At 42.9% G+C, this 14732-nt stretch overlaps 1 protein-coding gene across 1 annotated transcript; it reads right to left on the bottom strand.

Annotated features, from left to right (window-relative positions):
- Nucleotides 1-567: 567 nt before the first annotated feature.
- PRPF19 (pre-mRNA processing factor 19) lies at nt 568-14627 on the bottom strand. The gene is made up of 16 exons (XM_033157444.1): nt 14454-14627; nt 7922-8071; nt 7713-7789; nt 7247-7388; nt 7070-7143; nt 6917-6979; nt 6469-6510; nt 6231-6305; nt 5201-5276; nt 4672-4781; nt 4228-4383; nt 3821-3890; nt 3118-3203; nt 1478-1648; nt 1110-1215; nt 568-965 (listed from the first exon to the last, which is right to left on the bottom strand). Exons 1-16 carry the CDS (start codon nt 14470-14472, stop codon nt 868-870), a joined length of 1515 nt encoding a protein of 504 aa, XP_033013335.1. The 5' UTR covers nt 14473-14627; the 3' UTR covers nt 568-867.
- Nucleotides 14628-14732: the final 105 nt, after the last annotated feature.

The following is a 14732-nucleotide window of genomic DNA, read 5'->3' as shown; positions in this document are numbered from 1 at the left end:
TGTGCATAAAGGGGAAAGTGAGAGCCTGATATTTCATTCCATTGTGTCCTTACTTCATAGAGCTAGTGTTGGCTATACAGTGGTGCCTCGCTAGACGAATTTGTCAATGGGTCTGCCTCACAAGACGATTTTTTTTTTCATCTAGCGAAAACCGCGGTTTGCATTGGTGCTTCGCTAGATGAAAATACTCGCAGAACGAATTATTTGCGTCTAGCGAGGCACCACTGTAACATACTTTCTCAACTATCAAGGAATTTATTTTCAACTTTTTGAACCTGTACACCTGATTACATGTGGAGCAAATCTTAGCTTTCCACCTGGGGGTGGGGAGTTTCCTAGCTGTACACCACACACTCTAAAGTTTCTTGCCCTCCACATTTGCTGATAAGGTAGATATGAAAGTACTTAAAAAAAAAAAAAAAAACCAACCCTCACCCAGTGAGTGAGGCACAGCTTCCCTGCGCATTTGCTTATTTAGACACTTAAATGGTTATAGTTTAATATTCTTTTTTAATGAAACTAGAGAGTTGCATACAAAAAACTGCACATCTCCCCATCCCTTTCCTCAGCCTTAATTCCTGCCACCAACCCTCATTTGATGGTCAACACTGGATGGGTTTGGCTCAATATTGTTACAATCACAGAACAGACAAAGCTGAAGGAACAGAGGAAAACAAATCCATTTAGTACTGGGCTCAACTTTCCATTCTACAGGTAGCCTGAACCAAGATAAAAAGCTATGATGCACCCTATTTCCCCCATATCCCTCCCACCCACCCCCCACCCATGTGCCCCATGGTTGCCCCGATTATCTTAACACTACAGTGAAGAATAGGCTCTGCTGTCATCGCATCCTGGTAGGAGAAACTACACACTGTAGAATTTCAGGCTTCTGTCCATGCCTGTCGAAGCAAGGAACTTAGCATGATGCCCAAAGGCCACTCCTGTGGTCAGGCCGCTATGCTCTGTAGGGAAGGAAACAAAGACAGTTGAGTGAGAAATTATTTCATTGTTTTGTCACCTCACACACCTCAAACAGTGATACTGGCCAGCAGTACAAATGTCTGAATATAAAGCCCCTCAAGAATGGCACACAGGACCCCCCTTACCTGTGAAGTGGAGAACCTCCGTCCATTGCTTGCAGATGTAGACTTGGACATCAGTGCCGCATAGGGCCAAATAGGTGCCACTCTGGTCAAATATGAGGGACTTCACCTAAAGATAAAAAATGGTATTTGAGATGAACACATCCACTTCCGAAGTAGCTGGGGCAGTAGCAACCTCTGTCCATTTAAAGGAGGCGCACCAAACTAGAGGAAGCAGCTGTGGAAGGTTCAGAGAGCTGCCAAAAGGGTAGAGAAAATGGTCGCACTGGGCTTTAAAATGAAAGGAAGGAACCTGAGAAAATTCCAAGTGCTGTCAAGAAAAGAAGGGGAAGGAATACAGGCCTACTAGAGCAAGAGAGGGTCACACAAACCTCAAAGTTATTGTCCAGTTGCAGGGTCTTAAAGTTCTTCAGTTTGCGCAGATCCCAGAGTTTGACAGAGGAGTCGTCAGCAGCAGTGGCCAGGTAGTACCCATTCTCAGAGAAGGCAATGCTAGTAATAGGGCCAGAGTGTCCTGGGAAGTTTGCAACATTGGTCCGTTCCTGAGAAAAGCAAGTCACTACATGTTAGAGACATGTTAGGCCTGGTGCTATCTTCCCAAAGGATGCAAAGCTTCTACACCTTCCCTGCCTGCACAGTGAATAAAAGAGTGAGTTTATCCTCCCCGTGACATACTTTCTGCATAGCATTTTGAGTCTGGCTCCTCTTAGGAAGTGATAGCAACTTTCAGGAAGACAGGTAATTAAAAATGGTCTTTATATAGTGGGCCCCAAAACAGGTTAAGAGTCGCTGAGAGAAAAGATGAAGTGCTTTCAAAGAGTTTTCAGTGGCAAAACTAAAATGAATCTTTTGATGTGGGGGAACTTGCAGTAGGGGCCCTAGAAGACTTGTATAGAAAATTTAAGCATGTTAATAAGCACCACTTTCTCATGACATCAGTGTGAGATGTCTCTAACTCAGTGGTTCCCAAATGGTGGTCTGTGGACCCCAGAGGGTTTGTGTAACCCACTCAGACGGTCTGTGGCACCATTCACTTAACAAAAACTATGGGAGATATCTAGAAGATACAGGTGAAACCCGAAAAATTAGATTATCGTGGAAAGGTTCATTTCTTTCAGTAATTCAACTTAAAAGGTGAAACTAATATATGAGATAGACTCATGACATGCAAAGCGAGATATGTCAAGCTTTTATTTGTTATAATTGTGATGATTATGGCGTACAGCTGATGAGAACCCCAAATTAACGATTTCAACTTTGGGGTTTTCATCAGCTGTGGGCCATAATCATCACAATTATAACAAGCAAAGGCTTGAAATATCTCACTTTGCATGTCATGAGTCTATCTCATATATTAAACTCCAGTAGCTAATGAAAACAATTGCTTACATAAATGGACTTTTCCACGATATTTTAATTTTTCGAGTTTCACCTGTACTAGTAGAATCTTTTGCTATTCTAAATCTAGTTCCAGCTCTAGAATGGGCAGTAGTAGCACCTCTTGAGTATTCCTTGCTCATATTAGTACCATTATAATCAATGTCTATCAATTACTTTCTAAACCACTGTCCCAAGGCAATTTATACATAATATAATCAAAAGCAGTTGAAACAACAAATACATTTAAAACAAGACTAAAACCCTAACAAGTAGACACTCCTGACAAATACCCATTTATCCACCTAGGAAAGCCTGTTGGAACACAAATGTCTTCCATTTCCCCCAAAAAGTGCAGATAGTGTGTGGCTGTCATATCTCAACAGGAATGCTCTTCCACAGAACTGGGATAGGCACGCCAAAAGCCCTGTTCCAAGTTATTGCAGAGCAGGCTTTTTGAGATCTCAAATGACTGTGCAAGCCTAGTTTTTATGCAATTTCTCATTCAATAATATGGACAAGGAGCCAACATTTATAAAGCACTTTGGAACATTCTATATGCGTCACATAACATTATCTGCTATCGTTAAGGTAGATATCATGAAGTAGCTCAATATTCCAAGCCTTTTCTCACCTTCAAGTCCCAGATCTTAATCTGAGAGTCCATTGTTCCTGTCCCAAAAATAAGCCCATCAGGATGAAACTGGGCACAGGTCAGAGCTGCAGAGAAAGAAGATAGTGAATCATCACAAAGCTGAGAGAAAGCCATTCCTATGAGAAAATGGAAGTCCCTACCAGCCTTCTCCCACCCATGTATCAAAACATGAGCTGTGCTTGGGAATGATGCTAATCTATGGTTCAGCTTTATGAGAATGAGCCTAGCCCTCCGCACAAGGCTCATCTAAAGTCTCCCTTCTTCCTCAGTACAATCATAAGGAGACTAGAAGCTGCCACTTCTGGCTTAGATTAACCACAGTTTAGAGTTTGTGCAACATGCTAAACTGTGATTAATCTTAAATAAGCTTAGTTGAAATAAACAAATAAACTATTACTTGATATTAACTTGTTTCCATTAACCACAGTTGTGACAACTCAGTTTGTCCAGGTTCAGCCAACACTACAAGCTGTGGTTACACAAAAACCAGAAGCAGCAGTTTTTTGATTCCTCCTTGAGGCTGTACCAGAGGGGGAGTCCACAAGGCTGGAGGAAAGCTATGCTTGTTCTCAGAACACTAAACTATGGTTTAACATTATGGCCAAACCAGACCACACTAAACATGCGGACTCTCCCCTCTCCCAAGCAAGTTTCACCAAAATACCAAATGCAGAGCCCCTACCACAGCCAGAAGTTTCATCTGTGACCTTGGTGAGAACACGGCCAGTCTGGATGTCGGAGAAAGCCCAATACTGAAAGAGAGGAAAGGTGGAGGGTTTGTATATGGCAAAATGTCTCTTCTGGAAAGCTTTCTTTGACTGATCCTTACTGTTTTATGTTTTGGATTTTTTTAAAATGTCAATGTTTGTACCTTTTCATTGTGAACTAGATTGTTTTATTAATTGTTATCTCTAAAGTGTGAACCACTTTGGAATAATTGTTATGTTAAAAAATGAGATAGAAATGTTTAAAATAAAGCTAATAAGCAAATACACAAGTGCAGCTTCACATTTTGCAGATGTCATTTTAGCATGAAGAGCTTTACAGTTAACACAATCTGGGCCTGACCATCTCTGGTTTTGATTTCACCTGGTCATCAGAGGAGCTCAGTAGGTAATCGCCTGTGGCATGGAGACTCAGCCCTGTCACGGCACTCTCATGGGCACGCACAACCTGCACACATGAAACACTGGGGACTGACCAGATCCGGATAGTAGCATCTGGCGAAGCCGAGAACACCAGTTCCTGCATGGGAGAGCGAATAAAGCCCAAAGAGTTAGGCTGAAACAAGAGCTTTGTTTACTGAATTCAGAAGCAGAAAAAAACTGTTGTGTCCTTAATCATCAGCTCAAGAGGCGACCTATGGAGTGCATTCTCTATAAAGGGACCTCAAGGGAGATCATACAATTGTTTGAGGCAACTGCAGAGGAAATTCAACAACACGCTAAAGTTATATTAAATATTTTAATAAATATAAATAAGGGGCGTGGGGGGGTGGAGGGAATGAGGCAGGCAACAAATGACAGTCTTTACCTGGGAAGGATGGAAGACTACACTGGTGACCTTCTTGGTGTGACCTTTCAGTGTCGCCAGGATCTGCTCTGAGGTCTTGTCAAAGACAACAACATTCTTATCAGCTCCACCTGGAAAACAAAGAGACCACAAAGGCCCAGTTGAGGAGAGCGCCCTACACTCCTTCAGCACATATTGTCTTGGGACTCATGCATTCCAAAAACAAGACAGAAAAATGAGTATTTTTAGGGAGAAATGCATTGGAAAGCATACATAAATGAGTATTTTATAGGAGAAATGTATATAATATCTGAAATGTTTTTGTAGTTTCATTTTAATCTACAAAATCCCAGACAGGATAGACCCAAGATCAACCGCAAGCAAAAGTAACCCGGAATGAAAATAGGTTGATCTGCCCATACCTACATGCAAACCCAAGCATGGAACCAAAGGAGAAGAGATGGCTTTTGAAGAGAGCAAAGGACCCCATGACTCAAACTGTCCTAACACTTTACTCAGGAAAGGAACTGAAACAGAAGTCTTAACATACCTGTGAGGATCTTGTTGGTGTCAGAAGGACACAAGTCGAGAGCAAGGATGCCAGGAATACTGGCACTGTGTAGTCCCTGCGCAAAAGCAACATTGTTGACATTAACGTTTCAGTGCAAAGGATGAGAGAGGGCCTACTGCTTCATCTCAACAACAGTCAATGACTCATTTTATACAAGAGGAGTGTCTGCAAACACTTGGCTTGATCCCAAACTTTCCCCAGTTTGTATCCCTGATAGAACAAGCAATCTTTCCTCATGATTTGACAAGAATCTGCAGACGCTGCTCCAAGCCCAGAGCAACAGTAATGAAAGAACGGTGGTGATCTTAGTATCAATAGCAAGACTGATTATTTTCCTTGTGCAATCCAATGGTAAGTGAGCTTGAAGCCCTTCCAGAATCAAGGGAGAAGCTGGTAGCAAAGAGCAACACCAGTTTGGTGTCGGCCGCAAAAGCAGCACAGTATTTTTAATTTGGAAAGGCTGGAGGAGGCAACAGAGGTCCAAGAGCTCAGAGCCTTCACACCCAAGGCCAGTGTGTTGCAAAATATGGTTAAACTTCCAGCAGAAAAGGAAAACCATGCCTGGTATATAAGATATCAGGTGTGAGGCAGGCAGAGATGCATCTTCCAATTCACTATAGAGAGCCTTAAAGTGTACTCCTAATTGTTCATTGGCAAAGAAGGGTCGCTGTCATCATGAATCAGATGGTAGGTGGTGACAGCATGCCCTCCAGCATTGGGTGACCCCCTACAGAAAGCAGATTTAAAGTCAGCACCCGGTCAGTGGTGATTTCAAGTCTTGCTTGTCACCTGACATCAGGTGATTGACAGATGAGTGGAATCCTGCCCATCTGTCAAAGTAGCCAGTCATGGTTCTCTACCCCTGGCTTATATCAGTGGATAGCTAGTGCAGAGTTGTTCAGATGGATGCTCAACAGTATTCTTGGTAAAACCCAGGAAGTGTTTGGGCTTAGATGAGATGATTCTTTCATGGTTAACCTTCCCAATCAATTATGATCACCATACTCACCACATGTGAAGCCACCTGCCGGTACCTGCTGAGTTCTTCCGGCTTCACCAGCTCCTCTGGCACAGTCTTCCCTCTCTGCCAAGAAGAAAACATAGAACTAATCTCCTTGTAACAGGAGCATCCCAGCAAAGGGAGCTGCACCTTTGCAGCAATCATGAGAACAAACATACTGCAAGCACCCCTGGATCACTCAGTGCTTCCCCGCCTGCAGAGCAAATATTGAGATAGGGGCACTCACCTTTTTACGCTCCGTGGTCAGCACCGTGGCTTTGTCTTGAAGCTGCAAAACAGAACAGCATTAGGAGAAGCCAGCTTCAAGAATGGTATGCTAGCACATCAATAAGCAGGGGACAATGCTGCTGACCCACTCTACTTTTTGCCTGTTGCTGCTGGGAAATGGCCCCAGGACAGAGAAGAGGCTATTGCATCTGTCTGCCCACCCTTTTCTGCTTGCTTTGCCAGCCAGGGTGCTATCAGTGATTCCCGAAAAGCAGGAGAGCGGAAGAAGCTGCAACTGATTGACCTGTCAGACACTGCAGCCATAATGTTGAGAGGGAAGGCACAACGGTGTGGAAGTGGCATGTTCCTACAGACAAAGCCAGCTATAGAGCTCAGATTGGCAGATTGTAACTGTATAGCTATAGCATGATCTGGATGGCAAATAGCAAGCCAGGGATATTTCTTACCTTCTGGATAATCTCTGGGGTCATTCCAGCCAGCTCTCCTAAATCCATTGGTTCACCAGCACCCTGCAGGAAGACAACAAAGAGCATGATTAGCCCAGAGAAGAAAGACAGAGCACAAAGAGAATTATTGACCGATACATGTGTGTGACTTACCACAGCGTTGGGTTGTGAAGAAGGTACAGCCTGGGGGACAATGAGGCCAGCCTGGGGTTTCAGAGTTGCCAAAGCTAGGAAGAGAGAGGGAAAAGGTGGTTTGGCAGGTTAAAGCTGGCACTGTGGATTGCTTCCCTGGACACCACCCAAAGAACATATCATCTTCTGAGCCTTTACCTTCTCTCGCAGCAGTGACCTCTTTGGTAAGACGGGCAATGACACGGCAGGCAGCATCATGCTGGTATAGCGCATGGGACAATTCCTGACGTGTAGTCTGCAGCTGCTGGCGTAGCGTGAAACTGTGCAGCATGACAGCATCCTAAGGAAGCACATCAGCATAGTAACCGATTTATAGCACAGCAACAGCTAGGCCATATTGCATTAAACACTGGAGTAGTTTCTTGAATATCTGGCCAAAACATTGTGCTGTGTTGATTTTTTCTGAGGAGCAAACTACTCCTGGCTTAGAAGTCTCCTTCCTCCCAAAACTTTCCAATCCTGAACGTTCTTGCTTCCTGCCACTCTTAAGCAGGGCTGAAAGCAGGGAGGAATGCCTTAAGACACAGAGGAGAACATTTCCAGTTCCATCATCTCAGCAAGCAGACGAGGAGACCCCCAAAATATATGTTTTAAAGATACTTACCCATTCATCTTGAAGTGCCTTTAGAATGGCTGGAATGCTAGTAGCAGATGGTGGCTTTGGCCGAATTGGGTGGGCAACTGGGAATTACAAAGGAACAAGAAAGCTTTACTTCCAGAAAGAGCCGTCCATTATTATCCTTACAAACCTGCTTAATTATTATCAAACACAAGGGAGACTCAAGTGCCTCTGACTCTTCTGTCCGTCCTCACCTTTGATATCTATGAGTTGCTCTTCAGAGAGTGGCTGGTTGTTCACCGGATCAGTCCCATTCTCTGCAATATACTTCTCAATCAGCCTTCGCTCATAGACATGGTTTGAGACAGGAGACACACAGGGATGCTCAGGCACCTCATTTGAAACTGCAAGAAAAGTGACAATAGAAAGAATCGGCACAAGCCATTCAACCATCCATATGTTTCACAGCACTTTAGGAAGTAGAGATACAGAAGTAATAGGGGAAATGAAGTATCCCAGCCCAATGGAATCTACAGTAAAAATGTTGTAGCACAGTGTTTCCTTTTGATTATCTATACTTTTGTAAAAACAAGAGCCTGACACCTTAACTACAAAATTAATCTAGCTCCAGAATTACTAGTTTAGGCATTGCGTGAAGAACTGGACAAACTGTGACAGTGGAGGCTGGTTCGTAGGGAGAATGGAGCACTACACCAGTGTTGTAATCAAAATCTGCCCTTATTCCCTTATGGGGTACACAAGAGTCCTTTGTAGGTTCTCCATCAGTAGGAGAAAATAACAGAGGCCAACCAGAGAATACTGAGAAGCAAAGCAACTAGTAAGCCTGATATTTATTGAAGCTGTTGCAACAGGGTCCTGCCCTCACACACAGGAGTTTGGAGGAGGACCCAGAGCCATGTGTGCAAGCCCTTATACAGACATTTAAATTTCCCACCCTGGAGTCCAAGACCACCCCCAGAAACATCATGCATACATCACAGGAGGGGTGTAGCCCGAGACCACCCCCCAAATACATCATAGCTACATCACAGAAAAAGGCAGTCTCCAACAGAAATCTGAGTGCATTGTTTGTTTCCTGTCTGGCAAGTCATCTGATAATGCCTTATCTGATTGCCTTTCCTGGGTAGCCTGGCCACTCCTTTGAGATGGTGATTACTTAATTTCTGAGACAATGTGAAGGTTCCCTCAATCCCTCACCCCCTTCCTCCTTGCAGAGAAACATTTGGTCAGTTTTGAGAGTCAAAATAGTGTCAGGACTGTCTGCCTCAGACATGTGGCCTATACATTAATGTACGTTTTTGTTTGGTACACTTGTGAACATTTATTATTATATATAAGACCTTAAAATTCTTATTACACCAGCAGCCTACGTTTGCCCTCAACCAGCGCTTCCCCCACCACATATGCCTTCTTTCTTACATCCGGTCCAAGACGGTGGCCCTTGTTGCCTGCACCCTCCACTTGTGTTTCCCTTGTAGAACTCAGCAGGGAGAATGGGGACAAAACTCTAATTGTTTGAGTCTGCTAGTCATTGCCTCTGGCTCCACCTACCCTTGGTCTCTGACTTCTTGCTCTGCCCTACCAAACTCAATGGGCAACAGCCACCACTGAACAACTGACAGGCATAACTTCCAAGTATGTGTTCATGTGCAACTTACTCTTCCTTGCCTAAGCTGACCTGAGCCATAACACAATGCACTAAACTACACAATCTTTCAATCAATTTGGGCTGTGCCCAGATCCTGCCACTGAGAAAAACACATTCATGTGCTTTTTAAATTGCAGCATGTATAAACTTTGAAGAAGATGGTGTTCCTACTAATTATTTAAGTTTAAAAAGGAAGACATTTAAGTTTCTTCCTTTGATTCTTCCTCTGTCCCAATAGCGATAAAAGAATCAAATGCAACTGTTTTAATATTTGCATTCCTTCATGTCATATTTGTAAATTGACACCAAAAGCCAAACCACAGAATCAAAAGACCTCAGGGTCCCTTTCCAACTCTACAATTAAATGACTCTAAGACTTCGCAAGGGACGCAGGTGGCGCTGTGGGTTAAGCTCCCGTTGCTCGGTCCCAGCTCCTGCCCACCTAGTGGTTCGAAAGCACGTCAAAGTGCAAGTAGATAAATAGGTACCGCTCCAGCGGGAAGGTAAACGGGGTTTCCGTGCACAACTCTGGTTCGCCAGAAGCGGCTTAGTCATGCTGGCCACATGACCCGGAAGCTGTATGCTGGCTCCCTCGGCCAGTAATGCGAGATGAGCACTGCAACCTCAGAGTCGGACACGACTGGACCTAATGGTCAGGGGTCCCTTTACCTTTAAGACTTCACAAAGCCTACCAACCAAAGATGCACAGTATGTCACATACTATGGGTTGCGTCAGGATCAAGTTAGCTGAACCCAAGTCCCACAGATTTCAGTGAGACCCAAGCTGAGCTAACTTGGTATGGATCCAGCCCGAGTTCTAATACACAATTGTTAGACATCAATGCACAATGGGCAAAGCTGAATTTTAGCTCTTCAACTTGTCAAATTTCAGCCACAGAAGCACATATATTAGAAAATCCTGCCAACTAGCAGCCTCATGCTGAAGGGTTACATTGGATGTCACAGATCTATTTGTTCCTGCCTCATGACATCACTGCACATTTCCCCACCCCACAAGCAGCAGCCAATTATGTGGAGCAGGAGCAGGAAAATGTTACAACATGGATAGCAATTCCTGCACATTACCGGTGAGAACTCAATATAGGAATGTTTTTCATAGTGTGAACCCATCCTTAGAGACCCTGCTCCCTGCCTTGGAAGCCTTTTACCACCTGACCTGGGAGGGCGGGGCCCTGAATGACTCCAGTTACAAAAGCTGGGGCTGCTAAACAGAATCTTGGGCTGGGGTATTGTTTAGAGCAGTGTTTTTCAACCTTTTTTGGGCAAAGGCACACTTGTTTCATGAAAAAAATCACAAGGCACACCACCATTAGAAAATGTTTAAAAAATTTAACTCTGTGCCTATATTGACTATATATAAAGTAATTCTCTTGAATAGGAATCAAATAAACACACAGAAAGTATTTTATAATTACTTTATTATGAAATAGTAAGTAAACAGAAATATGAAAAATTATAAAATACTTTATTCAGTGTGCAACCAGGGCCTGTTTGGCTGAACACAAAGCTGATATTCTGGCTGGAATTTTTCCCACGGCACACCAGGCAACATCTCGCGGCACACTAGTGTGCCGCGGAACAGTGGTTGAAAAACACTGGTTTAGAGGGGGTTGTTGCTGTTGATTTTTTGTAGCTTCATTTTGTATCTTATGAGTTATGTGGAAATTGTTTGATTTGTTCCTGTTCTTTTTGATGTTGTGTTTATTGTTTATGCGATGTTTGAAATTAGTCAGGCGCATCTTGCAGCTGGCTTTTGACCACTTGTGACCAAGTGAAGATGCTTGGGGGCTAGGATGGCGCCTGACAACTCCATCATCTGGGGATCATTAATACCCCAACCTGTAGAATTCTTTCAGTTATATTTTATCTGCACAATCAGAATGAATTTCTGGAACCAAATTGCTTTTTCTGTGCATCCTGAGCAGGAGCAGTCATCATTAAAAAAAAGAGAGGTCGGAATAGGCCAATATATATGTGCTGTCCCTGGATCAAGTGACTTAACCTAGCTCAAAGTTGTCATCTGAACAAGCCAGATGTTTAACTGAGAATCAATCAGTCCATCATTTGAAAAATAATACTTTAGAAACGTCTTGCCCCAAAATGGCAACTAGACATTCCATTTTGGCGACTGCAACCTTGGTTTAAAGGAGCTACCGGTATTTGGCACCTACCTTATATATCTGAACACTGTGTTTATGACTACTTTTATAATGTTTGTAGCTATGTATTTTTTGTTGTAAGCTGCCATGAGCATGGTTTTAACTTTGGAATAGTGGCATACAAATAAATGATTGATTACACTGGGGAACAAAATTTTTGTTGCATTGACACCTGCAGTTCTAACCTAATTTCAATGTACTGATTTCAAATCTGAAGTTGGTTTTGTTCTGTAAGCTCTAGTTTTTTTGCAATTCATGTTTTTCACCATAATCTTTGTTTTTCACAATGCAAGAATTCAATATTTTACACAAAGCCAAAGTAGTACAATGTGAGTATAAATGTAAGTGACTTATATAGCACTGAACATCACATGTATAGCATTGAAAATGACATGTACATCTATGTACAGTTGGAGGTATGCAAAAAATGTATTCCCTTGGGATACACAGTGAAAAACATGAATTGCAAAAAAACTAGAGCTTACAGAACAAAACCAACTTCAGATTTGAAATCAGCATTGAAAGAACATATAAGAACAGTTGAAAAATTTCATGCAACAGAAAATGGAAACAAAATTGTTCCCCAGTGTAAAAAACTAATGCCCTGAATTCAACTAACTGGCATTCTAGCAGAAGCAAATGCACTAGCATAATGGGCTTTCCTGCCCACGCACCCTGATGAGCAATGTGTAAATTCTAAACTAGATTAGTGACTGGGGAAGGAACCAGCAGCTGATAGTTGTATTGATAAAAAAAGGCTGAAATCACCTACATGTGCAATAAATTGCAAGTGTGTAAGAACTGTAAGTGTGGGCCACCCATTAATGCAGACCTTGAGAGAGTGTTACTCCTTTGCCAAAATTTTACTGTCTGCTGCTTCCCATCTAGTAATGTTTAGGCTATAATTTAGATTTTCCCATTGACAGTCAGAAAACTTGTCCATCTTAGCCAAGTCAAGCCTAAATAATTTTGGCCTAAAGTATAAAGAATCCAAATATATAGAAATAACTAAACCTAAAGAACTGAGGGTAGAGGCCATTCCATAATCTTAACAATCATAAAAAGAATGCTCTTTAATATTCGGCATGTGGTACCTGTGAAGCGCCAAGTTGCAATTAGTTAACATTCAGTTAGAATTGTCATAGTCTCTTAGAAGAATTAGTAAGAGCTTCTGAATCTGATAGAATATGATTGAGAAAGCCTGCAGTCTTAGAAAGAGAGAAGTCGTGCATTCAAATTACACCACAGGCTTCTTTCAATGCCTCGAGATACAGAATTCCAATTACACCCACATAACTGAATGCACAATTACAGGGTGCATTCAAACAGCCCAAAGAGTAATTAAAAAAAATTCTTAGATCCACTCAACTCAAGTCTGTTTTCTAGATACATTCAGCTGGAGGTGATATACATATATACAGTACAAGACATCTGTGCTACTATGTTGTACCTGCTAATTCTGCAGAATTATACAAGCTTGTTAAATATAATATTCCATCTGTAGCATAACCCTGGGCGGCGGCGGTGGGGGGGAGACACAAATAGTGCACCACCAAGAGTATTTTTAAAGTGCTAACCAGAAATGTGCTAACACCTCTTTATAATAATGTATTTCCAGCACTAAAAATAACTCAAATAAGGTTCTCTCATTACAGCTATGAAGTAATAGTAAACTATAATTTACATTCTGGTTTGATTAACACGGTTAATCAGAGGCTGGTGCCTGTTCAAAGAAATGCCTATATGATCATAGGCTATTTTGCTTATTGAATGTATAATAACCAAGCTTCACACTATAACTCAGCAGCTTTGGGCACCCCACTTACTCCCAGTCATTCATCTGAAAAATAGGAACAGTTGCCAAGCTGCTCTGATATCATTACCAAATTCTGTAAAGCTCTCCACCACCTTAATGTGACATAAATTAATAACTTTGTAATTAAAAGTTACAATTATAAGAAAACTAAATGGTTAATAAAGACAATTTAACAACAGTGCCCATTGCCAAGCAAATCTTTTAAGTACCTGTCCATGATAACAACAGTGGCCCAAATTTTGCTACCTTTTTATTTATTTACATGATTAGAGACTGCATTTTCGTATAAAATGTTGCAAAGCAGTATACAGCATAAAAGCATATGCTATCTTCATGCAGAGATCTGTCTATATGACCCAATGGGTCCATTTTAATCTCTGAGCTGACAGATCAGGGTAACCCATTGCTTTTGTTACCAGAAATGAAAGGCAAGGTCATAAGAATGTTATTTACCCGCCATTCCAACATCTTTGGACTCTCAGAAGGACAATTAAGGTTAATCTTAAAAGATCCAACCAAGAGTTTTGTGCTTCAAGACTGAGGCTCAATTGTTGAGGCTACAAAACTAAACATACTTACTAAAGATTTAGCTACTTCAGGTATGCTGAGACTTACTCCTGAGTGAACATGCATAAAACCAAACTGGTAAATGTCACAAAAACCATCCCTAGTGGTGCAAGCGGAGGAGATTTGAGTGGTGGTTAAGAGACAGAGCTGCAATTCAAGAAGCCCCGCTGTTTGAACCTCATCTCTGCCATGAATTCGCCAGGCAGTCTTGGGGAAACCACACACTCTCAGCCTCAGCATCTCCACCGAGGGCCAGAACAGCACTGTTGCTGAATTGTACTGGTGGGTTATTATAAAGGTCTGGGGCAAGTAGACTGGGCATGTGGAGCTCTGTGGACGCAAGTGAGAGCCATGCAACCGCCCATAGCAATGTATTTTAACACATCCTCATGACCAGTATTACTGTGGCTGGAACCCTCAACTCCCCCCCCCCTTTCCCTTTCCCCACTAACTGTAGACCACTGGCTGCTCCCTCCCCTGCCCCCCCCCCCGAATGCTGTGAGGAGCCGGAAGGCCGAAAGGGGCACGAGAAAAGGCGAAAGCGAGTCACTCACTGGAGCAGATGAGGGACATGGCGAGCGCCTCTTCGGTCTCTGCCTCACGGCCGCTTCCGGGCCACGAGATCGAGGAGGAGGATTCTACTTCCGGTGGCCGGGGCCAGCTTCTTTAAACTGTACCGCGCGCCAGACGCCAGCGCGCGGGAGACTCCACCAATCGGCCGGAAGCGGAATCTACTTCCTCCCGCCCCCGCACTTCCGGAAGGAAGGAAAGCAAGCAAGGTATCGCTGCGAGGCCAAACGAACCAGGAAAGGCAACCACCTTCCGGATCTGGA

This window comes from Lacerta agilis, chromosome 1, assembly GCF_009819535.1.
Source record: "Lacerta agilis isolate rLacAgi1 chromosome 1, rLacAgi1.pri, whole genome shotgun sequence".
NCBI classification, from domain to species: domain Eukaryota; kingdom Metazoa; phylum Chordata; class Lepidosauria; order Squamata; family Lacertidae; genus Lacerta; species Lacerta agilis.
The sequence above is the reverse complement of the archived record's forward strand: the minus strand, read 5'-3'. Positions and strand labels throughout refer to the sequence as shown.